General features: G+C 36.1%; 1 protein-coding gene across 1 annotated transcript; it reads right to left on the reverse strand.

Moving 5' to 3' along the window:
- Nucleotides 1-25,667, reverse strand: LOC122793737 (leucine-rich alpha-2-glycoprotein-like). The gene is made up of 2 exons (XM_044061937.1): nt 25,572-25,667; nt 1-1,604 (listed from the first exon to the last, which is right to left on the reverse strand). Exon 2 carries the CDS (start codon nt 1,592-1,594, stop codon nt 584-586), a length of 1,011 nt encoding a protein of 336 aa, XP_043917872.1. The 5' UTR covers nt 1,595-1,604; nt 25,572-25,667; the 3' UTR covers nt 1-583.
- Nucleotides 25,668-27,424: the final 1,757 nt, after the last annotated feature.

A 27,424-nucleotide genomic window follows, 5' to 3' on the forward strand; every position in this document is an offset into this window, starting at 1 on the left:
TTAATTCAATATCTTGTCAGATACCTTTTATTCGATATCATAATGGTTGCATAACATGCAGTTGGTTGCATGTACACAATGTGCAGTTTTGCATTTGACCTAACACAAAAGCAGGTGTCCATATGACTAGATTTTTTTCCACATATATGATGGTGATTTTTTTGAACTGACATGTAATACATATAAAAATAAAATATACTGCCAATTACTAGAACTCATTGTACATACATTAGCTACCTACTAGCTTACAAAAATACCAAAGTCAGCATTTAAATGGAAAAATATAATTAAACTGCTTATTTTATTGCTTAATGAAAAGAACAAGTCAAGTTTCCATAACTGCAATGGAAACATTTTGAGCAATGCATTTGCGTCAAAAGTCTCAGGCTAAGATACATTTCCATAGTATAAATTGCACACAGCTACTAGTCACTATAGGAAAAGCACACGTAAGCTGAAACAGACTATTATATGGAAAGAGCTATATTGTTAACATGAGACCAAAATGTATTTAATTCTGAGAGCATGAAAGCTGAAAAATACTATGTATTCCTAAATAATGGATGTATTTAAAATTAAGAAATTAGCAAGCACTGGTTAGTTCTTTTTCAGATAGTTCTGTCAGCAGCATATTTTTCAGACTTTCTGGCAGGTCACATCTTGTTTCTGTAAGAGAATAAACCTTTGAATTATTTTTATTTAACCATTTCCATAGGTAGAGCAACCGGCAGTCACAGATCCAGGGATTAAGAGATAGGTCTATGCCTTGCTGAAATTCTAATCCAAGCTTTTCCAAATGGTCAAAGAGCCCCTCGGGTATAGAAGATAGATAGTTTTCATTTACTTGAAGTGTATCTAAGTTTTTTTGTTTTTTAAAAAGTTCTGAAGGTAATTGTTTCAACTTATTTTTTTCCAGAAATAAGTACTTCAAGTTATGTAGGTGAGCAAAGATACCAGAATGCAATGAATGCAAGTGATTTTCTTGGAGACTTAATCGTTCTAAGCTCAGCAAGTCATCAAAAAGACCATATGGTAACTTTTCAAGCTTATTTTCTGACATGTCAAGGGTTTTTAGGTTATGTAAACTAGAGAAAATGTTGGCTGTAACAGCCCTTATAATATTATTAGAGAGATCTAAGGATTCTAAAGATTTGAGATTGGTGAACCACTCAGATCTGATGTGTTGCAACTGGTTCCCTTTCAGAGTTAGAAAAGTCAAGTTGAATAAAGTGCTAAATAAGTCCATTGGGAGGTCATGGAGAAAGTTATTAAACAAACTCAAGGTTTTGAGTTCACTGAGATTCCTAAACACACCGGACGGTATACTTTTCAACTTGTTATCAGAGAGATGAAGTTCTTGCAGCTGCAAAAATCCAGAGAAGTCATTTTGCTCCAGCTTGGTTATGTTGGTGAATTCAACCGTGATAAAGACTGCATTTTTGGGCATGTTCTGTGGCATGCTTGTTATTGTTTCAGAGATACAGTTCACAGAAGTGTTGTTGTTTGTGTAGCAAGTACATCCTTCTGGGCAATCATAAGCTACACAGCAATAAAACAAGGCATATGTAATCCAGATGATGTGCAAATATTCCATGATTTTGTGCCTATAAAAGAAATCCAAAACATGCATTTACATATTCCATATTTATCAGATCATTTATGTCAATGCAACACATTTTTTATGGTACAACAATGTAGTGTATCAGCAATACAGTAGTTAGTAACAGATGCAGAGCAGCTGTTTGTTTATCCACACCACCCTGCACCATCACTGAATGGTTATTCTAAAACAGTAGTGCAATGCCTTTATTTACACAAATGCACAGGACACAAAATTTATCAAAACTCTGTGACATTTTGGTTACTATGTTTTAATTAACAGAACAGAAAATGACAAATTTTACTCTGCCTGGTGTCACAAATGTGAGGTTTCTCTTTATAACCAGAAATAACCCAGAGACTGCCCATGCTATATAGACTTCCCCATACATGTCAAACAGAGCGCCTCACTGGCCCTGTTCAAGAGGAATCTTGATGAGTGGATGGGAAATAGAAAATTCACCCCAGGGATCACTCCAGTGGTTCTACTCGACAGAGACACTGGGAACTAAGGTCAGATGGCACGATGCCAGGGTAATCCTATGGGCTAGGCTTGTAAAGGCTCCAGGGCTATTAACCTAGTACACACCCTAAACAAGAGTTCAGAAGTGAACGTATGTCATCAACAAGGCACAGGGTCTGGAATTTTTATTTATTTATTTTATTATTTGTTTGATTAATAGATATAGGGGCCGCCCTTTTCAACCACAATCTACATCTGATCTTCAGCAATTAATTCCAGGTAATAATACAATGCAGAGTGAAATGTCATACACAAGAAAGTCAAATTATGCAACAAAGATTAATGGTGTACAATACAACACAGGCATATAATAAAGTGAATAGTACAATTAGTAGCTATATAGTCAGTACTAAAGATTAAGCAAAATACAACTGCTAAACAACCAATTCAGCTATTAAACATTATATTTAAAATACTGTATATTGTATATTAAATGGAACAGTAAGGTCCTTCTGGGAACTAATTTCAGTTTTGGAAGTATGTTTGTACTGACCTTAGCCCTGTCATTAACCAATTACACAGAAAAAGACAGGGAAAGTGATGATGGCATGTTCTCCGATTATGACTATATTAAAGTGACCTACAATGTCAGGGATAGTAATCCTAGAATACCATCAATATTCGGCATACCCAAAATACACAAATCCATTTAAGACCCCCCCATTATGACCCATAGTAACCACAGCAGGTTCTAAGACTGAGCCCCTAGTGAAATATGTTGATGTTTTCCAATGAGGGAGGAACTTCTGTTAAGTGACTCAGCATTTTCTTGTGGTTTTGGCTAAAAACCAATTTTGTACCTGATGTTCTTTTTGTTACTATTGACATTATAGATTGCTTTTTGGTTTACCTCATGATTTGGGTATGGTCTGGATTCTGGAAACTATGGTTATGGCCTACCACTTTGGATAAGGTTGAAACTGGCTTCATATATAAATACATGGAAATGGTATTAACCAATAATTTTGTCTTTTATGAAGGCAAATATTATAAACAGCTTAAAGGTGTGGTGATGTGGGTTGCACCCCTTCTCCATTTTTGCCAACTTGGTGCTGTGGTTTTAGGAAACCAACTTTGTTTTTAATTCACCTTACTCATCCAGGATACAGACATATTTGAGGTACCTTGATGACATTTTTATTTTATTGAAAGGTGAAGTACAAGAATTGTTATCGTTTATAGATTTTATTAATCATCCCACTGATTTTTCACACTTTACACATCAAAGTGATTTTAACAGGATAAATTTTCTTGTTTACATTTCCAAAAATACCACTGGTGAAAGATATGAGTCAATTATATATAGAAAAGAAACTTTTTTTAATAGTTATTTTTGTTTTGCTAGCCAGCACCTTATCTGGGAAAAAAATAATATAGTTAAAGGGCAATAACTTGTACCTCTAATTATATTATCTGTATTACTTTTGAATTTATCTATATTTTAACATTTGTGTTTTTTAAACATATACTCCTTGATTTTGTATTTGTATTTTAAATTATATATTAATGCTTTTGTATACTGCATATTCCATACTGTACTTATGTTATATTCTGTTAACTGCTTTTGGAGCTTTTCTCCCTGTGCCTCCACTGAAAATGGGCTCTACTTGGCCCAGTGGACTTCCCCGGTCATCAAACTAGAAATTAACTAAATAAATTAAACTGAATAGAATTATTTCTGATGACTTGATTTTTAAGGAAGAAACTGTTAAGCTGGGTAACTTGTTTAACAGCCATGGTTACCCGTCTGTTATGTTGAAGGAATTAAGTGACTGGGTTTGGGAACATAAAATTTCAAGATATATACCACTTTTACATCAGCTTGGTGATAAACCATCTTGTGGAGTGGTTGCTAATCACATTAATAAGAATGTTAATTTTTCTAGAGCATTGATAATGCAATATAACATACATATACAACTATTACAAAGGATTATTTGCGGACATTGGGACACAGTTTGTGGTGCATTCAACTTGTTGTATGAATTAGGCCCAAGACCAAGATATGTGTTCAAGAATAAATAACAGGAATTTAAAAATTATTCTTGAGAGAAATTATGGAGGAAATGAGATTTCCACAAGAAATTTGGGTATGAAATCTAGTGGTGCCTGCAAGCATTGCAGGTACATATTTCAAGGTACACATTTTTCAGTCCCTGGTTATTTGATGCTCATTTCCCTCAGGGGTAGGTGCAATTACAATACAAGAGGTATAGTTTATATTGCATTTTGTGCCTCTTGTCCTGCATTTCATATTTGGAAGACCAAGAGTCGATTAAAAACCAGGATATATTAGCACATTTATGCTATGCATAGTAAGAATGCCTCTAATGCCTTATACAGACACTCTATTATATGTGGAATATATAGAAAATTTTCTTTTACTGTTTTGGAAAAGGTTCCTCATCCCATCAGAGGAGGTGATTGGGGGTTATTATTGGAAATAAGAATTATATTGCCAGCTTCTTTCAAATGGTGCATTTAGGCCAGGTATTAATGACCTGATCTCTATTGGCTGTGTGTTAAAAACTAAGGCAAACAGGTTATAAACTGAATTGGGTCTATGTTTACCGATCAAACAGAACATTCATTGAATGCTCATTCTTCGTACAATCACCATCGAAATTGCCATTCTTTGAAAGGCCAAATGATCATATAGAAGTTCATCAAATGTTCATAGTTGGCCAACATAAAGGGAACAGAATGGGTATGTACTTACCAGTAAGTAGAGATAAGGAAACCTGCCCTTTCTCCACTGTAGTGTGATTCTGGAGTTGGTATATATAATTAGCTGGGGGTCCCCCACAAGAGGAGGATTCGTTGTACACTAGACCCTCCTTTTGTGAGAGGCTACGCCCCTAGACCCCCACTAATTATATATACAAACTCTGAGATCACACTACAGTGGGGAAAGGGCAGGTTTCATTATCCCTACATTGCCGCTAAGTAGGTACTATATTCCTTTTCCTTTATGTTGGCCAATTATGATCCTTCATTGTAATTTTTTATGATCATTTGGCATTTAGAAGAAAGGAAATTTCAATGATCTATGTACGATGAATGGCCTTTCAATGACTGCTCTGTTTGATTGGTAAACATAGACCCAATTGAATTATAATGAATATTATGTTGTATATTTAACAACATATATAACGCCTACTTTTTTCATGTATACATATTATTCCTTACACTTTTTTCACTAATATAGTATTTTCTTCTTTTTTATTTATTAAATTCTGCCTTATTTTTTTGAATAATACATTTGTATATTTCAGAATAATGAATTTGCATTTTTGAGGTCTGACTTTGTATTTCTTAGATTATATATCCTTATTGTAACTATTGACAACAGATTTTAATATATGTTTTACACCTTTAAGGTTTGTATTTGGTTTTGGTATCACATTTACTATTTACATAACAGGAAATTGTTTTTAATTACTCTGATGAAGTTTTGATCCTTTTAGGAATGAAAGCTCTTGGTAATTAAATGTTGTTTGTGTCACCTCATGAGTGGCATTCTATTTTTATTATTTGCTCATTGTTGCAATATGCCTGTCTGGGTTTGTTCTTTTTTATTTGTTATTTTTAAATAGAAGCATTACTCCTCCACTGACTCTGGGCCTTATCCCATTTTCATTAATGATTTTTTAAACAGAGTGTAGGTAGTTAGAGGGGCAAAAGTTATCCTTAATAACCCATATATCCAAAGTGGATTATTTACTGTTAATACTTCATACATTAATGCAACCCATAGTTGTCACTTTGTCAAGGTATGGCATTGTTTGGTAGTTTATAGCTTGCAGTTATTAGAGTTAGAAGGGAGGGGGTATTTATTTGTAGAGAAGGTTTTGAATTTGAGTGAACAGCTCCACAGCTCAGAAGATTGTACCTGAGATAGCTGAGATAGAATAGTCATCTTTAAAGAGATTTTCTAATGTTAAATGGGCTTTTATACCAATGCAGCATGTACGTTTAAATTAAAAACTGCTTTTCATTTTTATACTAGGATTGAGGAAAGGGAATTTGATCAAGAATAAAATGTGAAATGGCTAAAGTGTTCATGGTATTTGCAATAGGGAAGTGGTTCATAAGACATACCAAGAGTGTTAAACAGAGGATAAAAAGAGTAAGCAGTGGGCAAAGTCTGTTCATGTTTGCAAGAATGGAGATAATGGATTAATTAGCAGTACAGAGATAGTAAAAAACTGAGTTGCTTCCCAATTCCAAGAAGAGTAGGAGAGGGATTATCAGTTTAGCTGACACTTCCCATGTGAGAAGTAGAGATGGCAGTAAGGTGGCACTGGCAGGGAAGTTTATGGTCAGGAGGTAGTAGTCAGCGGGACTGGACTGGGACAAAAATAAAGGCAGAGTAGGCATTAGAAATGTGATCATTCTGAACAGTTAGAGGAAATTTGCTAGCGAATATGGGTGAAGGGATTGTAGGGGAAGTTTCCTAAGACTGTACAGTGAACATGTGAGTAGGTGATATAAACTAGACAGAGAAAGGGGAGTGAAATAATGTTTCCAAGGTTAGCAGTATAACTGCCTGAGTGCCACTTAGCTTGTAATAGTAGTGAAACTAGTAGGAAGAGGAAGAAAAGTTGCCAGAGGGTGTCAACAATGCCAAAAGAGTACCAGTCTAAATGTCTCTTAGGCTGTAGAGGGAAAAGGAGATTTTGAGAGAATCAGATTAATAATATATAGGAGAATTGAAAATAAGTTAAAGGTGTAATAAACTAGCTGCAGCAATGGGAAGAGATGGAGAATTTAACAAAGAATGAGGTTGACCTGTCTGACACCTAGGTCTGAAGTGTAACATCCTACCTGCCACCTAGACTATACAGTACAGTACAGAGAAGGGGACGTAGGGGAGTGACCTATCCGCCTAATAGGTCACGTTACAAGAAAATATGCCCATCATCTGCATTAGCATTACCATTAAAACACAAAACTGTCTTGTCCTAATAACAACAGGAAGGAGTGATGAGCTGTAACAGCACCTGTGCTTAGTGCTAGATATAGACATATGCATGCTTATGTATAGGATATGCTTATAGACATGGGCATATGCATGCTTATGTATAGGATATGCTTATAGACATGGGCATATGCATGCTTATGTTAATGATATGCTTATAGACATGGACCTATGCATACTTATGTTTATGATATGCTTATAGGCATGAGCATATGTATACTTATGTTCATGATACACTTATAGACATGTGAATATGTATGCTTATGTTTATGATATGCTTATAGGCATGGGCATATGTATGCTTATGTTTATGATATGCTTAAAGTCATGGACATGTGCATGCTTGTGTTTATGATATGTTTAGAGACATGGACCTATGCATGCTTATGTTTATGATATGCTTATAGACATGGGAATGTGCATGCTTATGTTTATTATATGCTTATAAACATGGACATATGCATGCTTATGTTTATGATATGCTTATAGACGTGGGCATATGCATGCTTATGTTTATGATATGCTTATAGACATGGACATATGCATGCTTATGTTTATGATATGCTTATAGATATGGGCATATGCATGCTTAGGCTTATGATATGCTTATAGACATGGACATATGCATGTTTATGTTTATGATATGAGACATATACTATTGCCTTAATAAGCTGTGAGTCTATCTAGTGAGTCTGTGTATTACAATGGAGGAAGATGAGCCCTCAACTTTCCATCCTATCTCTTTGGGAATTTCAAGTTCCTTAAAAGGCTTGACATTCTCAGCCTTTTAAACACATTCTGGAGACAAGTTCCACCTATGCCATCCTCTTCCCTAAAATATATACCGTCATATCTAACTTAAACATTATCCCCTTGATTTGTTGGTCGTACTGTTCCCTCCCAGATGTATCCTACCACAGGTGTTATGCTATGCAAACAGCAAGTTATAGTGAAGGTTTTACATCTCAGGCTATGCCTACAGTCTGTAGAAGTCCTTCTTCAGATTCATCTGTCCTCATCTAATACTGTTTCCTATCAGTGGTGTGATATGCAAAGGCAGCAATCTAGCATTACATGCCTAATTTGAGGTTGGAGACAAATATATTGAATTAGGCCAGACCCAGAGATCAGGTGGTGCTTCACTTGGCTGGATCTTTCTACTGATTGATCCAGTCTGCAAGATTAAAAAAATTAGGCATGGAATGCAGGATTGCTGAGGTCCTCAATACTTTACTCTGTAACTGTGACTCGACCCCCCTAAAAACCCTCCCACTTAACCAGGCTGTAGCATATTTTAACAAAACATTTCTACAACACCTAGACACTGTCGCTCCATTGTGCAAAATCAAGGTTAGAACCTCTACAAACCCCTGGCTCAGTAAAGAAACCAAACAAATCCTCAAGTCCAGAGACACTGCCTGGCTTTACTATCAAAGAACCAAAGAAACACAAAGCTTGACTAATTACCAAGAACTGTGCAACTGTGCAAAAAATGCATTAGGCTGGACAAAAAAATCCTACTACATCATATTGCAAACTAAATACCAACACAACCCCCAAAAATTTTGGAAAAATGTAAATCAGCTACTAAAATCCACCCAAAAGGCTACTCCCAAACCAACCACCCCTGACACTAAAGTTCCCATCGAAACACAATTCAACTCCCACTTTGTGAAGTCAATTCTATCCTTAGTATCACAGGACAGTTCCTACCTCACTATCCCTCCCAACCATATCTCTCAACCTGGAAACATCAACTACTTGGGCAAGGCCCATGAAAAATAGGTACAAATCTGTATGCCGATTAACATAAAATTAGCATACATAATTATGTAACTCGCCCACTCCACTGGAATTATAGGATTCCAACTTTTAAACGCAAACTAAACAGACAACCAAAATATGGTACTAGAGTCCCCCTTCAGCCATTTCAATGTCCCATTACCTGGCTATTTCACCCCATTTACCATAAACACTAATGGGCATTCTGCTTTACTTCTACATTGATTATTTGGATTATATTTTTACATTTTATAGCACAATGCACAAACATTAATAGATATCTACTAAACTAAGCAATACTGTCTCACAACGAAAATAAACATAGTATTAAAACTTCTCTGCCCTTGAAACTAACATTCATTGAAACAGCATTGAAACCCACACCACATCCAAAGAAAATGCATCTGGCCAGTGGTGGATAAAGATTACCTTTGGGCTGTTTTCAAATCATAGGCCCTTTGCCCACAAAACAAGAAACATACATGGGTTCTTTGATACACCTTCCTGACTTTATTAAATTATATTCCTTGTACAATGCAGCACACTTGTTAGACTTAGAGCACATTTTAAATTTACTGTTTGAACATTTTTCCAGTAGGCAATGAAACAAAATGAACCAATGACAAAACTGCCCAATTCAGAACATTTCCATCATAAAAGTCTACTTCCAAGTCTTGAACCCAGGAGGACCCTGAGCAGTATAGTCAGAGCAACATACCACTATGCCAAATCAGCAGTTTCCTGAACTTAAATGGCTATCATTTAGTGAATTCAGTTATCACATCTTACTATAGCTCTCAATCTCTTAGCACAAAAAACCTGGACAACACCAATAATGGGGAATACATAATTCAGTTCTCAGTTCTCACCATAGCTCTCAACCTGTTTGCACAAAAAAACCTGGACAAAGCCAATAATAGGGGAATACATTACTGCCCTAAAATAGGGACAACTTTCAAATACTGAAATTATAAACTTAGAAAATTGCTAGAATAAAAGGTTTTGTGTTACCATTTATTTTCTGAAGAATATGAAGTCTGAAATTCAAATGCCTGTCATTATTTACTGAATTCAATCCTTCACTGATTTGCCACAAAACCACAGATTTTTATGAGGAACAAAACAAATAGGAGGCATAAATCCAGAGCTTTCACAAGGGGTGGTGGGTAGGGACTTTAGGCTATTGTCACTTGTACCAAAGGTTCAAGGTTTAAGCCTGAGTACTTCCTCTAGCTACCAGATATATTCAGCTAGGGCATTACACACACACACACACACACACACACACACACACACACACACACACACACACACACACACACACGCACACACACACACTCCCATTTATGATTCATTTTAAGTCTTGTCGATCTTGTAGTACATAAACATAATATCAGTGGTCTCAAGTAATTTGTTACTAAAAGTGTTCTTAAACTTACAAATTTGTAAGAAGCAGAAAATGCATGTATTCACAACAATGTGTAAAAAACCCCTGAAGCAACAACTTCTCTTAATGGAAAACAGGAGAACTAGTCATCATTACTGATGGAGCATAAAGTAAGCAAGACTGTAGCAGTCTAGTGTTTCCAGTCTAATTATTCCATTGTAGCTGCTTTCTCTGTTTATGCTAATTAACATATTTACTGACATCTGTCTCATTAATTCATTGCCAAGTATGAAAGTGAATTAGTAATGCTTCATTAGAAATAACAACCTGGTTCATCAAAAACTGATTTATCAAAAGATGAATTACACAAAAACAATTTCAGATGAATATGCACTTTTTGGAATGCTTTGAAATATAAACTAAGATTAAGATCATTAGCACTGAAGTATAGCAACAAGGTACACTGTAAGAATACATGTTTTAAAACAGGCATTGCAGGAAAAAATATTCATAAACGTTCAGTTTTGAATTATTTCTGAGGAAAACCCAGGTAAAAATGTTGATTGTTGCCTTCTATTTCAGTTTGTGGCATGTAGTCCTAAACCTATTTTTTTTCTTGACTTTAGTCTGATACTTTTGAAAAATATGCATGCCCACACACACACACACACACACACACACACACACACACACACACACACACACACACGCACACACGCACACACGCACACACACACGGGTTTCCTTACTTGCTTACAGGTCTGCAATAATCCATTCAGTGCTGCTGTTTCTGTTTGCATAATCCATTCAGTGCTGCCATTCCTGTTCCTGCTCGCATTTGTAAATCCTCTATTCAGTGCTGCCGTTCCTGCTCGCATTTGTAAATCCTCTCCATTTAGTGCTCTGGATTGAGTTGCTTGCTTGCAGGTCTGCTGTCCGTAATCCATTCAGTGCTGCTGCTGTTATTTCTTCCATTCTTGATCGCATTTGAACAGAAAGTTCAGCGTGTGTGATGTGAGCTCCAAGGAATTCAATTCCGACAAGCTGGTAGCCCTGATGGAGCTGACATAATCGTGCATGTGATGATGTCACCTCCATCAGTGCAAAATTTAAAAAAACAAAGAATAAAATCGGAAATGAAGGGGTGCCACTCGGGAATTGTGGCACCCCTTCATTTGAACCCCAAAACTCGATAAAAACTGAGTAATTCTGGGTGGTTGGGAGGTATGCCCCCAACACAAATAACACTAATACAAGCTTTACCCTCAAAACAGTTTCCACCACTTCAATCAAAAGCATGATCTCCAAACTAAAAACCTCATCAACAGCAGCCGACCTACTCCCCAGCTATATCTTGAAAATCTCAGTAGATGCTATTGTTATCCCAAGCTCCACTCTCATAAACAGATCAATTGTTGAAAACTATGTGCCCAAACTCTGGAAAATATCCTATGTTACACCCATACATAAAGGTGGGACCTCCACTGAACTTAATAACTACAGACCCATTGTTTTACTCTCCCCCTGGCCAAAATCCTAGAAAAATGTATCCATACCCAGGTGCTAAAATATCTCCTAGACAGCAACATCCTGTCACCTACTCAGCATGGTTTCAGACCTGCCCATAGTACCACTACAGCCCTCCTTTACTTCACAGAAACAATAAACCATCTCAAAAACGATGGCCTGCAGGTGTCAACTCTTTTTTTGGATATGTCAAAAGCATCTGACACAGTCTCACACCAAATCCTGCTAAACAAACTAAACCAATATCACCTATCAAATTCCACTCTTACCTGGTTCCAAAGCTACTTAACTGACAGGTACCAAGCTGTGAAATGGGAAAATTCTCTCTCTCCTCAGCTGCCCATAACTATAGGAGTCCCACAGGGTTCTATCTTAGGACCACTACTATTCACAGTCTTCACAAATGACCTCCATATCTCCACACAGCATGCATCTATCATTCAGTATGCAGATGATGCTACCTTAATCTGTGCTGCACAAAACATTCCCACCTGCCTGCAAACAACTTAACTAGCATTCTCTGACATTGAAAACTACCTTACCAAAGCCCAAGTTATCCTCAATCCAAAGAAAACTCAGCTTATGATTATAACCAGTTCTAACAAAAACACAGATAACAGTCAGTTCACTATCTACTCCACAAATGTTACTCAAATCGCTATAGTGGCACAGGCTATGCTATTGGGAATAACCATAGACTCCCACCTAAAATTTGATAGTCATCTCAACTTAACTATTAAAAAAGTACATGCCAAACTGGGATCACTCTACAGAATCAAACCAATTCTTACCAACAACACAAGATCAGCCATTACTCGCTCCCAACTTCTATTCACCCTACTCTATGCATCTCCCATTCTGACTAATCTCAACAAAACTGAACTAAGCAAAATGGAAGCCTGCTATAACAGAATTGCCCTCTTTGCTGCAAATTGTTCATATAGAACTCATCGCTGTACTGCTTTCAGACAGCTCCACTGGCTTGAACTATCCAACCTCCTAACCTACAATCAGCTCTGCCTCTGTCATTCTATCTATTACCTCCCCAATAAGTGTCCTGCACTCAGAATCCTAGTAAAACATCACTCAGCCAAAAGGTTTCTTAGATCATCAAGCAAACTGCTAATAGAAGTCACCAACAGCTGCAATACTTTTAGAGACACAGTATATAGTAGTTCAGTGGCTAAAAAATGGAACTCTCTCCCCACTAGCATATAAAATACATCGTCCAAAGCCTCCTTTAAAAACCTCATTAGGCAACATCTCAAGCAAAGTTGGCCATGCCATGGTTGCTCCCCAAGCTAGTGAAAGCGGGTAAGATACACATACTAAACATAGAGTACTTGATAATAGTTTTCACTTTTACTCACAAACACTGGATTATGTACAATGTATGTACTATACCTGTGTACTATGTATGTATTCTACCTATGTTCCAAATTTCAACTGTACACCACAAATCTATTAATTACCTTTATTTTTAAATTAATATTTGCTTGTTTGTTCTCTCCACTGTAACTGCTGATGTGCTGTCATACCACTAAAAACACATCTATTGTAATTTGTGTATATGCTGATCATGTCTAAATATCTAAATGTATCTGTAATTTTTCTGTGTGGAGCTTTTCTCCCCGGGCCTCTGCTGAAAAAGGACCTTTTCGGCTCAGTCAGACACCCCCGGTTAACAAACGTAAAATAAATAAATAAATAAAGTTACTCATTCAAAGTACATTTGAAGTTATTAGTCTATGAAAGTATCCTGCATATTATAATCAGAAGTGCAGTTAGGGTGGGGCAAAGGGAGAAGCCACTATAAATGCAAAATGTCAGGGGCACAATTGGGAGATGCTGATTAGTCAGTACTGTAGCACCTCTATTCATTTCTGTACTGATTTCAGAAGGTATATAAATGTACTTCAGCAGTTCAGTTGGTCAATAGTAAGTTGAAGCAAGAGGTTTGCTACAGTGTTTAAAATCAAAGTAATTGTTTAAGTTATATCTGAGTCTCAGGTGGAGAAGAACAGACTTTTTTTGCTCAACAAGTTACAGACGAAGGGGACACCAGATCAGGAATGGCACCAAGTTACAGCTGAAGGGGGGAGCTGGATCGGGAATGGCACCAAGTTACAGCTGAAGGGAGCACCAGATTGGGAATGGCACCAAGTTACAGCTGAAGGAGGGAGCTGGATCGGGAATGGCACCAAGTTACAGCTGAAGGGAGCACCAGATTGGGAATGGCACCAAGTTACAGCTGACAGGGGAACCAGATAGGGAATGGCACCGGGTGCTAGATGACCAGTACCAACCCTAACCGAATTCCTACTCCTCATGTTATTTCTAGCATACCTTTCGAGTCTCTCTTTGATGTTAAGATTCTTCAAACAAATAAAGGTTGGCTTAACTACCTAACTTGTCTTTTAATAACTTCTCATACAAAATTATTTCCCAGTGCCTGTGTATAAGTGGCATAATAATCTCACTTTCTTGATCATAACAAAACTATTTTCATATCTTGTACCTTCATTCTTGCTGTTGTAACTGGAATGACTAAAATCTAATCCAGTCCTCAAAATAGGGCAGTGTCGATTACATCTATTATTTATAATTTCATTTTTAGTATCTTCCAGCATATTAAGAGGGTAGGTCATAACGAAAAACAGAGTAACCAGTTTTTCAATCTCTTTATTGAAATTGTTGTCATCAGAAATTATTCTGGATAGCCTCACCATTTGTCACTTAACCAAGCTCCTTTTTGTTTGTATGGATGACAGCTGTTGTGATGCAAGTACCCATTATAGAAAGTAGGTTTTATATAAATTGTAGACTGAAATCTACTTAACTCTAAATCCTTAAACAATGTGATGTCTAAATAATTGATGTTGGGTTTCGAAAAATGATAAGTAAACTTTAAAAATTGGTAGTAGAATTAATATGTGTAATAAATTATGTTAATTCATCATAATTTCCTTTCCATATAATAAAAATGTCATCCAAAAAGCAAAAGTAGGTAATAATATGAGCAAAAAAGCTAGAACTGAATATATGCTCTTGTTCCCAGTAACACATAACTGCATCTGCATATAGGGGAGCACACATGGCAATCATGGCTACACCACTTCTCCTGTCTAAAATATTCCCTTTCAAAGAATACAAAATTATTACTTAAAACAATCTCAATAAATAAATTAATAATATTGATGTTTCTGTTGGATAAACTTTCACAGTCACATAAAATATCATTGAACCACATTAAACTTATTTGGTGTGGGATGCAGGAAAATAAATCCACTACATCAATAGTTGCTAAGTACTACTCAGGGTGGAAAAAATATTACTTTAATTGCCATAGGAAGTCCCAGGAATCCCTAAGTATGTGTGGGTATTTATTCCTGAATTGTTTAGCTAACTTATCAACATAAATTGACAATGGGTGAGTTTTTGATCCTCCTGCCGCTACTACAGAATGGAAAAGGGGGTTGCTTGCATCTTTGTGAACTTTAGGGATCCCAAAATGACTAGGGGCAAGGGGTTGTTTAACTAAACAAAATGTTTAGTTTATAGTCTATAATTTCTCGGGCAATTAAGTCATCCAAAATCAAGTCAATTTTCCTATAGGCAATTATTATTTCATTTTTAGATATTCTACTGTACTGCTCATCTTTGTTGAGAGGAGAAAACATTCTCCAGTATAATCAATACTATTCATCAAAATTATTCCCCTGCCTTTATCCGGCTTCATAATATGTAAGTTGGCATTAGTACTAAGCTTATTTAATAAACTATACTCCTCCTTAGACATGTTATATGACCAATCTCTTTTGGTGTGTAAAGTGCTTACCTGATGTCTCTGATACAATATTTTTCAAATAGGGGTAACAGTGGATGAAGCAGGGGATTAAAAGTATTCTTTCTATCCAGGTAGTGGTGATGGGAACACTCATTGGAGGGTGCCTTGTGGTCAGACCCATAAAATAAGACTAAATTTAATTTCTTAACATAACAGTTTAAACCTGATAAAAAGCTCACCTAAATCAGTATGGGTTCTATGCACAAAGGATAAGCCTTTAATAAATATGTTAAAAAATCTGTTATCTAAACCAATGTCATTGTAATTAAATATGTTAAGCCCTCAAATGGTATTTTTTGCATTTGTTAAGTAAAGTTATTTTAATTTATTATCTGTTTTCTACTCATTTCTGGCTCTGTGAGGCTTGGAGGTCAGTCTACATTGTGGTTTCAAGTTTATACACTGCACTGGCTGTCCCTGCTTTTATCAGTTCAAAGAAGTAGATGCCAAACAGGAGCACACCCAGCATGGAGCCCAGGGGTACTACACTGGTGACCTGTTTCCTGTTGGAGGTGGTCTCACTGATCCTGATTTCTTGGATCCTATCTGTGAGCCATTCAGCAATCCAGCAAGTTATGTAGGGATTTATGCCTAGTTCTAAGAATTTGTCAATAATGCCTGAGTGGGCTATTGTATCAAATGCCTTGGCCAGGTCATAGTAGGCAGTATGCACCATTTTCTCCTCATCCAGCACCTTGGTGACCCTATCAAAGAAGTCTACCAGGTTGCATGGGCAAGACCTTCCTTTAACAAAGACAAATCAGAATGGGTCCAGCATCTGTAGGTTGCCAATGTCCTTGTTGATCATTTCCATGATTATTTGTTCCATGGCTTTGTATATTAGACTTATAAGACAGATGGGTCTGTAGTTTTCAGGGTCAGTTGATGGTCCATCCTTATGAAGAGGGGTGAGCACTGCAGCCCTCCATTCACTTGGCATGTAACCTGTTTTGAGACTGTAGTTAAAGAAGAGTGTCTCAACTGCTGCTAGGTTATGTTTTAGGCTATTTAGGAGACAACCAGGAATATTGTTGTGGCCCATTGAAGCAGTGTTTTTGGCTTTAGTGAGTGCTGCCAGCACCTGCTCCATATTGATAATTGGGCGGAGGATATGTTAGAAGGGATTTCACAAGGGGTAGTGTGGAGAAGTTGGAGGTTGAAATTAGAGCTAAATTTAACAGCCAGTAGATTCACTATGTCACCCTGGGTCAGTGAAGGTTGTGTCATTTATGGCCAGTTCTGCACACTGCTGAGTGTTACCTTTATGGTTTCTCAGATAACTGAAAAAGCCCTTGTGATTATCCTTAGACTGGGAGTCTATCCTGCCATCATAATTTACCTTGTTGCACTTTATTAGACCTCTTAGTTTCTTATTTAGTTGAATCAGAGAGCGTGTGTCTCTATGACAGCTGTTCTCTGATTTTGGCCATGACTTTTTTCTTTTGTTAAATACCCTGCTAAGGTAATGATTCCACCAGTGAGGTTTGTTTTTGGTGTAAGATTTGAGCTTAGTTCTGGTAGCACAGCAGTCTGTTGCATGTTTGTACAGGGTTTTTTTGAATAATTCAGCATAGGTAGCTTTGTTCTCTGAAATTGAGGAGCCATTAATTTTAATAAACTATTACTTACTAGAATGTAGTTTGCATTAGAATAGTTCTTGTTACTGGTTTACTTGGGTTTTCTGGGTTGATTTTTATTTCAAAGGAAATGGCTTTATCATCCAGCCTCACTAATGAGAATGTGACACAGGTGAGGGTACAATGGTCTCCCATGTTTGGTGAGTACTAGATCCAGTTTGTTTGATGCTTTGGTTAGAGAACGCACTACCTGGTCTAGGGTGTTCAGGTTGATAAAGCCCTGGAAAATTGTGCCTGTGAGTTAGAGGCAGTGTACATTCCCCAGTCTATAGACAGATAGTTAAAGTCTCCCTTGAATAAGGTATTAGGTTGGGTGGTGAGCACCTCTAGTAGGTCTAGGTAAGAGTTGTGAACTTTGTTGGTCATAGAGAGTGACCTGTAGCTAGCCAGGACATGGTAAGGAACTTTGTCTATGGAGACTTGGACATGGATGAACTCAAGGGCACCATCCACTTTAACTAAGCTGAAGTTGTATTTAAGATAAAAAAGAAAGCTCTTTATTGTTTAAGCTTATAGATTTAATAGTGCTACTTTTACCCTTTTTTCAGATTTTCTGTTTGTCAAGTCCATAGCATTCTAAATGTGGATATATCTGAGAATAGCACTATGGAGGAAAACTGCTCACCACTCAGTACCTGATCACCACGTAAAGAAGTGTAGCCCATCACATGCTAAGCAAACTGGCGAACCATGCAACATAGTCAAGTGAACTGGCATGCAATCCCCTACCTGTAGTACCAAGTCTATAAAAACTGAAAGCCAGCACCAAGCTTATAATTACAGACTTAAATTCAGCTTTTTGTCTGTGTTATGTAATACCATACAAAATTCAGCTAGAATCTTGCCCAATAAGTGTTTTTCTTTCTCTAGTTCTTGTAAGGACATTTGAAAGTTCAGTCATGTTTTGTGTCATTTCCCACAGAGTGGAACACTTCAAGCTCTTCATTATGAAATATCAATACTGACAAAGTCTTTTTGCCATAAAAGTCCTGTTACCTTTTTAATATTTTTATGACTCCAGTACTTTTGCTTTATGGACTATTTTGGGTATCCCTTTCCTATAACTATGTACATTTTTACTTTGATTAAAGAAGTTCTGGTAAGGTTGTTACACATTACAAGCACTGGATGTGGGATATTAGATGCTTTGGAATGTGCATTGAGCACAGCTTCAGTATGGCTTTGTGTATTGACCATGAATGGAAGTCTGTGTTTCAAGGTTTGCTTCAGATTTTTTTGTATAGTTCATAGAAGATTAGTAGGCTACTGTATTAAAAGGCCTTCCAAGCCTAGCCAGTATAACCCAATTTTACCCAATATGTGCCACTAGGGGCAAGAAGATGGCATAGATTTGTGCATATGCCTCAAAATTTTATAGATTGCTCCTGTCCATAAGAGACAAAGGCAGTACCCCAGGTATGAATTTATGATTCCCTATCCACTGATCAAAACTGCATTTGAAGAGGAATGTCCATTGCCAGTAGTTACACCATAAGCTCCACACAGCAGGCAAATCCTGGTAGTTGAGTGCTGTAAAATCTTTATTCATATAATCCACAAAACAAGGTTAAGCGCTTTCTTCCCCTGTATGACACTTCGGAGACATCATTAGAACCAAATGAAACAGTCCCCTACCTTAGAAACAACTCATTTATACCTACAAAAAAAAACAATAAATCAATTAACCAATTAATGAAAAAAATCAGTTGTCTCTAATAAAACATTTTAGAACATTTTAAAGACATTTCAAAAACGTATGAAAGCACCTGAAACATAATACACATAAAACCACAGTAAAAAAGTACAATAAAAATACTGGGTGCTGTGAATATTAAAAAGTTAAAGCCCTTTTCCTTAAAATGGGTACCAGGGAAATAAAATCATTTAAACCTGGTACTTCCAAGGCATTTAATTTAATAATCCAGTAAAATTCTCTCGTCAACTTGTAATTCCCACCAACCACCTCTAAAGTTGTGTGGCACAACTTCCAAAATCCCAAATTTAAAGGTCATATCTCCCGGGCAAACTAAAGTGTGCCTATAAAGGGCATTATTAGTGTTATTCTTACTGATAGCATATACATGCTCATAAATCCGGGTCTTGAAGTTCCTGGTTGTTTTGCCCACATAAAAATTTTCATGTTTGGCATATGGAAATGTATATTACACCTCTGGTGTTGCAATTGCCTTTTTGTAGACAAATACCTCTGTTGTAACCATTGGGGTGTACAATATCCTTATCCAAAACAAAGGGGCATTGATTGCAGTGTCCTCATCTAGTGGTTCCTTTAATGAGTAAAAGTCTAGGTAATACAACTTGCTCCATTAAACTTTTGAAATTGTTGCCTGCTTTGTAGATAAACGTTGGTGATTGACCTAAGAGTCAAAAAATATCATGGTTCCACTTGAATATATTCCAGTTCCTATGAATAATGTCTTAAGTGTTTTTTTCACCACCCCCAAAGGGAATAACCAGACTTGTGTTATAAACCGCCTTTTTTGTAAAGCTATCTGGGCATTTTTGGATCAATTCACCACTACCTAACAAAGGTTTGTATTTGGTTCCCCAACCTTCCTTCATTTCTTCTGCTATTTTATCAAGGATAGTCTGGGGATAACCCCTCACCCTAAACAATTCCTAGATGTTAATTAGTTCTTCCAAAAAAATCTCCTTGGTAGAACACATCCTTCCTGCCCTAACCAACTGACCCATGTAAAAGTGACTACTTTGGAAATCCAAATAACTGTTGCAAAAAGTTTTCTTTCTGAAATTTTTTGAAACAAACCTATGATTTGTAAAATCCTTAAGGGTAGTGACATGCAAATAGTCTATCATGTCCTTTGAGTGTTTGGTTGTAAAATTAAAGTAGGGACAAACCTGGTTGATGTAATCCATAAATTATTTTAAATTGACGGAGTCGTACTTCCATAAAATAAATACATCATCCAAAAAACGATGATATGTAAACAAAAAAGGTTTGTAAATACTAGTAAAAATGTATTTCTTTTCCCACCATAAAGTGAATAGAAAACAGGAATAGGCAAAAAACTTTTTTAGAAGGAGCTCATATGCAAAGAAACAACCACAGAGGGAATTTCAGAGGGGCTACAGGAACAACAACAACAACAGGTAGAACATATGGGGGGTGATACTAACAATATGATTAGGTATGAAGGCAAATGTGCATCCCTGGATGGTTTCAAGATTTATAATTATACAGATCTAAGTGTGAACACAGTCTTTTTTTCTTTATTTAGGAAAGGTTTCAAATTTGTACCCACTTTTAAGTTGGACACAGTGGATGCCATCACCGAGTTAAAACTTTACACCAGGAAATTAAATTTTAAGGCCCTTTTCAAAGACCAAGATAGGCAAGGTTATGACGGTAATGGAAAATTTAAAAAGAAAAGTTGTTATAACCCACCCCTTCACCCCTTCATTTCAGCTTTTGAAAAAGCATGTGAAGTGGAGATTTACAAAGAGTTTAAGCAACTTAAAAATGTTAAATGTTTTAATTTAACTAAGGATGAACTCACACTTCTCAACCAATGTAGAACCAATAAAACACTTAGAATTATGAAGCCTGAAAAGGGGGGGGTGTTGTGTTATTTAACCCCATTGATTACACAAATCAGCTCACCATGATGTTTTCTGAAACAGACAAGTACCAAATAACATCCATTTTATTAGTATTTACAAACCTTTTTGGTTTACATATCATCGTTTCATAGGTTCATAGGTTCATACTAGGCTATCTGCCCTAGGGCATTTACAAGCCTAGCCAGAGTGTGTTTGGCTTTCACCACCCATTTTAAATGAATTTTGCTATGCCCTTTTTTGAGGTTAGTATACTGTGCCTCTATCTAACAGTGGCACAATATACTAACCTCGAAAAAGGGCATAGCAAAATTCAACACATTGGATGATGTATTTATTTTATGGAAGAACGACTCAGTTGATTTAAAAGAATTTATGGATTACATCAGCCAGGTTTATCCCTACTTTAATTTCACAGCCAAACACTCAAAGGACATGATAGACTACTTGGATGTCACTATCCTTAAGAATTTTACAAATCATAGGTTCGTTTCAAAAATTTTCAGAAAGGAAACTTTTTCCAAGTTATTTGGATTTCCAAAGTAGTCAACCGACTGACACAAAAAGAAATATATACAAGGACCAGTTGGTTAGGGCAGGAAGGATGTGTTCTACCAAGGAGATTTTTTGGAAGAACTAATTAACATCAAGGAATTGTTTAGGGTGAGGGGTTATCCCCAAACTATTCTTGATAAAATAGCAGAAGAAATGAAGGAAGGTTGGGAAACCAAATACAAACCCTTGTTAGGTAGTGGTGAATTGATCCAGAAAAGCCCAAATAGCTTTACAAAAAAGGCGGATTATAACACAAGTATGGTTATTCCCTTCGGGGTTGGTGAAAAAACATTTAGAGACATTATTCATAGGAATTGGAATATATTCAAGGGGAACCTTGATATTTTTTGACTCTTAGGTCAATCACCAAATTTTATCTACAAAGCAGGCAAAAATTTCAAAAGTTTAATGGAGTAAGTTGTTTTACCTAGACCTTTACTCATTAAAGGAACTACTAGATGTGGACACTGCAATCAATGCCCCTTTGTTTTTGATTAGGATATTTTACACCCCAAAGGTTACAACAGAGGTATTTGTCTACAAAAAGGCAATTGCAACACCAGAGGTGTAATATACATTTCCATATGCCAAACGTGAAAATTTTTATGTGGGCGAAACAACCAGGGACATCAAGACCCGGATTTATGAGCACTTATATGCCATCAGTAAGAATAACACTAATAATGCCCTTTACAGGCACACTTTAGTTTGCCCGGGAGATACGACCTTTAAATTTGGGATTTTGGAAGTTGTGCCACAGAACTTTAGAGGTGGTTGGTGGGAATTACAAGTTGACTTGAGAGGATTTTACTGGATTATTAAATTAAATGCCTTGGAAATACCAGGTTTAAATGATTTTATTTCCCTGGTACCCATTTTAAGGAAAATAGTTTTAACTTTTTAATATTCACATTAACACCCAGTATTTTTATTGTGCTTTTTTACTGTGGTTTTATGTGTATTATGTTTCAGGTGCTTTCATACTTTTTGAAATGTCTTTAAAATGTTCTCAAAATGTTCTAAAATGTTTTATTAGAGACAACTGATTTTTTAATTAATTGGTTAATTGATTTATTGTTTTTTTTTAGGTATAAATGAGTTGTTTCAAGGTAGGGGACTGTTTCATTTGGTTCTGATGATGTTCCCGAAGTGTCATTCAGGGTAAGAAAGCGGTTAACCTTGTTTTGTGGATTATATGACTAAAGATTTTACAGGACTCAACTACCAGGATTTGCCTGCTGTGTGGAGCTTATGGTGTAACTACTGGCTATGGATATTCTTTTATTTTTTCTTGGTAACTTGTTTGATGTGATTTACAAACGGATTTCTTTGCATTTGAAGAGGGCCAGAGAAGGGCTCTACATAATGCGAATAGGAAGCCTGTTCCAAAGAAGGGGCAATCTCTGTGGCACATATCTGTCTCTCCAGCATATTTTGTTTATGTTTACATCTCTCACAGATTTCAAATGCACTATGAACTATGACATAATCAGCATAAAAAATGAACTAATGCATCCTCATCTGTAGACTGTAAACATATTCATCATATGTCTGTCCAACTCCCCACTGCACAGTTTCTACCTATTCTTTCAATCCTTGCAGAAGTAGAGCAATACCAATCTATTCTTTCACCATGCTTTGATGCTCTTCCTCACTAATTGTATGTATTTTTCCTGTAAAAACACCACTTGTTTCAACCAGCTACCTGCCTACCAATATCACTTGCATTACATGTACTTTGTGGGTGCATAAACTAAAAAAAAAACATTAAGGTCATACATAAAACTACAGAAAACCATCTTTATGCTTGTTAACACCCACCAAGGTGTGATTATCATTTGAATACAACTCTCATCTTTCCACTTGTTTTTGATTTCTTAAATCCATTCCATTCCCTCCCTATACATGTGTGCTGGCTTTGTTCATATTCTGCTTAGCTCTGTAGTGTAAACTCCTCCCTAAGTGATTTCTGCATCAGTAAACTCTCATCTACAGTGAGGTGCATCCTATATTTTTGTCTTATTTTTCTCTGATCCTACTGGACCATCAGCCTACCCCCCTAACGCGCACACACACACACACTGCTGTGCTGGCCCATTATTTCTTCTTGTTCAACATATATTGTGTTTTAAATTAGAATTACAACAATGCATAGCCCTTTTCTTTTGAGAGAAGTAGAACCACTATAAATGACATTTCTAATAGTGAAAGATATAAATCCAAGACTCATACCTTCATGGGTAATAAAAGCATGTCTTCATTTATTAAATAAATAAAAAAAATGTTTGCACTGAGATATACTATTAGGAAGGTTTAAACTAGTGATTACTTGCCTCCTAAACTTTATGTGTAAACTACATTTTCTCTTTAGACCATTCAATAAACTGTAAAAATTACCCAAGAGGTCAGTGGTCACATTATGCCCTTTACTTGGTAATTTTAATATGTTGTAATAGTTAATGATTAATGTTTGTGTTCTGGTATGCTGACATACTGTACTTTCTAGAAGTACATTCAACAAACTGAATATTAGCCAATCTGGGCTTCTGCCTCCCCCTTCCATGGTTGAACCTTTGCATTCTGGCTGATAGATTCACAGGTCACTGACATCATAGAATGACACTCTCAGTTTGCACTGTCAGACCGGATATCTTCAGCTGAAGTGTTTTTTTTTTTTTTTTTTGTTACTTTGCAAAAATATAAAATGTTCTCATGTTAAGCAAGACATGCTGGCAATGAAATTAAATGTGTTGAACTAAGAACTAACGTTTTAAAGTAAGCAAATGGATGATTCAAACAAAATGAAATTGATCATTTCAAATCATAGTTCTTTTTCTACAAATGTTCAACTACAAAACATTTTCAGCAGTACAATTAGAGGATTGCTATGAGCTGTGAATAAGCTTCATTGCATAATCCATAGGTCTGAAAGCTATAGTCTCCACATGCATGTTATAGGGCTCAACCAGACTCCCATTCTCAAGTCACCCCAGAAGAAGAGACATTTGTGTCTAGTGTGTCATATCTGGTCACCCCAGAAGAAGAGATGTGTCATCTAGTGTGTCTTACCTGGTTAACAAAAGTACAAATAAAAATAATACTGGAATACAAATGAGTCAGTCTGAACACATTGTGAAAATTTAACTGGCATAAATCAGATTCTATATCTGTCTGGATTTTCAGTTTTCAGAAGACGCTGTATAGCATCTACATTTTGTAGTCCACCAGTCACCTTGCTTTGCATAATAACAATAGAAAGATTAAAAGTTTTAACTTTAAAGCAGCATCTGATGTGGATTTCTGAAGCAGATTTCTGTGTAAAAAAACTTTGAAGCTGGGTGCCATGAATTTCTCAAGCCTACTTTTGTAGATCTGATTAAATTATGCAATGGTTAGAGCAACAATTATGTCATAATTTAAAGATTTTAGTTTATATTCAGTTACAAATTTTATTTTATATTAGTACCTTTTATCAGTTGGACATACATAAATAAAGTTTCCAAGGCACCCCTGAAAGAAGGACTGCTTATGCAGGTCGCACAAGCATTAAAAGAAAAAAAGAAATGAATGCCAAATTTCTGCACCCATTTTAAGGCAGAAGTATATGAAGAAAAGGTGAGCATAATTCTTTTTAACTTTTTTTCAATTGCAGTGAATGAACTTTGGTTACATAATACATTATAATAGTGGTTTAGAATGGGTTCAGTTTATCAAGCTGAGGAAATGACCAACTGATCACAGTTCTGTCTCCCAGATGTAACTGCAATTAATATAATAGTACATACGCTGTGTAGCTCTTATGTTGTGATATAGTCAATTTGAATATTATTTTGTTAATGGCTGAGAAAGGGCCACCTGATCAGTCATACTACTCGCCTAAATACTGCAATAAAATAACAAAATGATGTGACAGCACCTTACAAAAAAAACGTTAAAAAAAGCATATCTGTATATATTTAAAGATTTCAATGCTGTTACAAAAGTCCATACATTCTATAAAAGTGGCTATGCCATTTTAGGACAGTTGGGATAAAACAGTATTTCTAAATACATGTATAAGTATATAATATAATTTGCTTACAAGGAAAAGAAAATATGCCTTATAAGTGTGCCTTTATAAAATCACAACATCTTACCTTTCTGTATGTCTTGGTAAAACTAACTGTCCGGCAAGAAGCACAGATGTATTTTCCAATTGCCTTTGCAGTAACAGACACTCAGACACACATATGCACACACATATATATATATGCACTGACACCACACCCACTTACTCACATGAACACCTTTCTAGCTGTTTTCTCTAGTGAAAAAAAATCACTGGACAGACAACACTGACGGTAAACAAAGAAATTGCTTATATGTGTTCTTACTTCACAGTCTGTCCCATATTACTCAGATATTTACTTATTGCTTCATAAAAATAAATAAATTATTCCAATTGTTGGAGTGTACAGACCACCAAAGTCAAGTGCAGATGACCTAGAGGAATTCATACATTTCTTACATGAAACACAGGAGGGAAGAAAATATTAGCTGGGGACTTAAATTTACCCGAAACAGACTGGAATAATATTGATTCAAGAACGTTAGTAAAAAAATTATTCACAGAGTATATTCAGGAACAACAAATGCTTCAGACTGTAAAAAAACCTACCAGGGGACGGACTATACTAGATATTGTTTGTGTTCCCAACAAAATTACTGTAACTTCAAGCCAAGTTTTGATGTGCAGTGATCATGGGGTCATAAAGGTTAATTTGTTGTTAGATAATTCTGCCAAAATGAAATCTAAGCCAATGCACAGAAGGTTAATTACAGATTATAGGGAAGCAAAACAGTTACTATATAAAACTAACTGGAGTGAGGTGTTCAGTGGAAAAACTGCAGATGGAATATGGAAAGTTTTGAAAGAGAAATTGTTTGAGTGCAAAAAGTTAAAAAAAAAAATTAACATCAGGATCTAGGCACGCAACATCAGGGGGGTATATTTCCATCAGAAAAAGATACCTGATTAAGGTGAGAGACAAAAAATATATAAGAAATGGAAGAGAGGTCAAACTACAACTTTGAAAACTGAAATAAACGAGCTGGACAAACAGATTAAGCATGGTGTTAGACAAGATTAAGAAAAATTTGAAGAAAATGTACATAAAGATATTGAGCATAATAGGAAACCTTTTTAAATATACATAAGATATGGAAGGAGTAAAGATACACAAATTGATAAACTGTGTGCAGATTCTAAAATTTATTCTCAGACACAACAGATTATAGATATATTTACAAAATCTTATGCAAAACAGTTTTGCTCCACAAAAGGGGTGGTAAGTTGTCCTAATGACATCCAGGTAACCCCAGATAATGGAATCAAATTAGATTATATTGAAAAAGGACTGTGCAAACTGGATTCAAACAAAGCACAGGGAGGAGACGGAATAAGTAACAATGACATGAGAACACTTAAGCAACAATTTACATTGCCATTACATCTATTATTCACCAGTTCATATAAATATGGGGAGATTCGTCAAGATTGGAGACATGCACTTATTAAACCTGTATTTAAGGGAAAGGGGAGTAGGACAAACCTAGAATCATATAGACCCTTAAGTCTACTTTTATGTTGTGGGAAAATAATTGAGAAGGTAATACTGGATAAGTTATTGTCAGAACTGGATAGGTTGGGACTTGAAGCCATATATCAGCATGCGTATGTTGAAAATAAATCTATTACCACCTGTAACATGATGTTCTATAACAATATAATAACAGCTATGAATGACAAATGTGCTGTGATGTGATTTATATAGATTTAACTTCAGCATTTGACAGGGTCATGCACAAAACACTGATCAATAAATTAGTACAACTAGGTATTGATGTACTGTTGATAAGATGGATAGCTGCATGGCTTACATATAGGACATGGCAAGTATCACACACCAAGTGGACAGGTGAAATCCCTGGTTACAGTCAAGGTGTCCCA

Source organism: Protopterus annectens, chromosome 2.part0, assembly GCF_019279795.1.
Source record: "Protopterus annectens isolate FY-2018-M chromosome 2.part0, PAN1.0, whole genome shotgun sequence".
NCBI classification, from domain to species: domain Eukaryota; kingdom Metazoa; phylum Chordata; order Ceratodontiformes; family Protopteridae; genus Protopterus; species Protopterus annectens.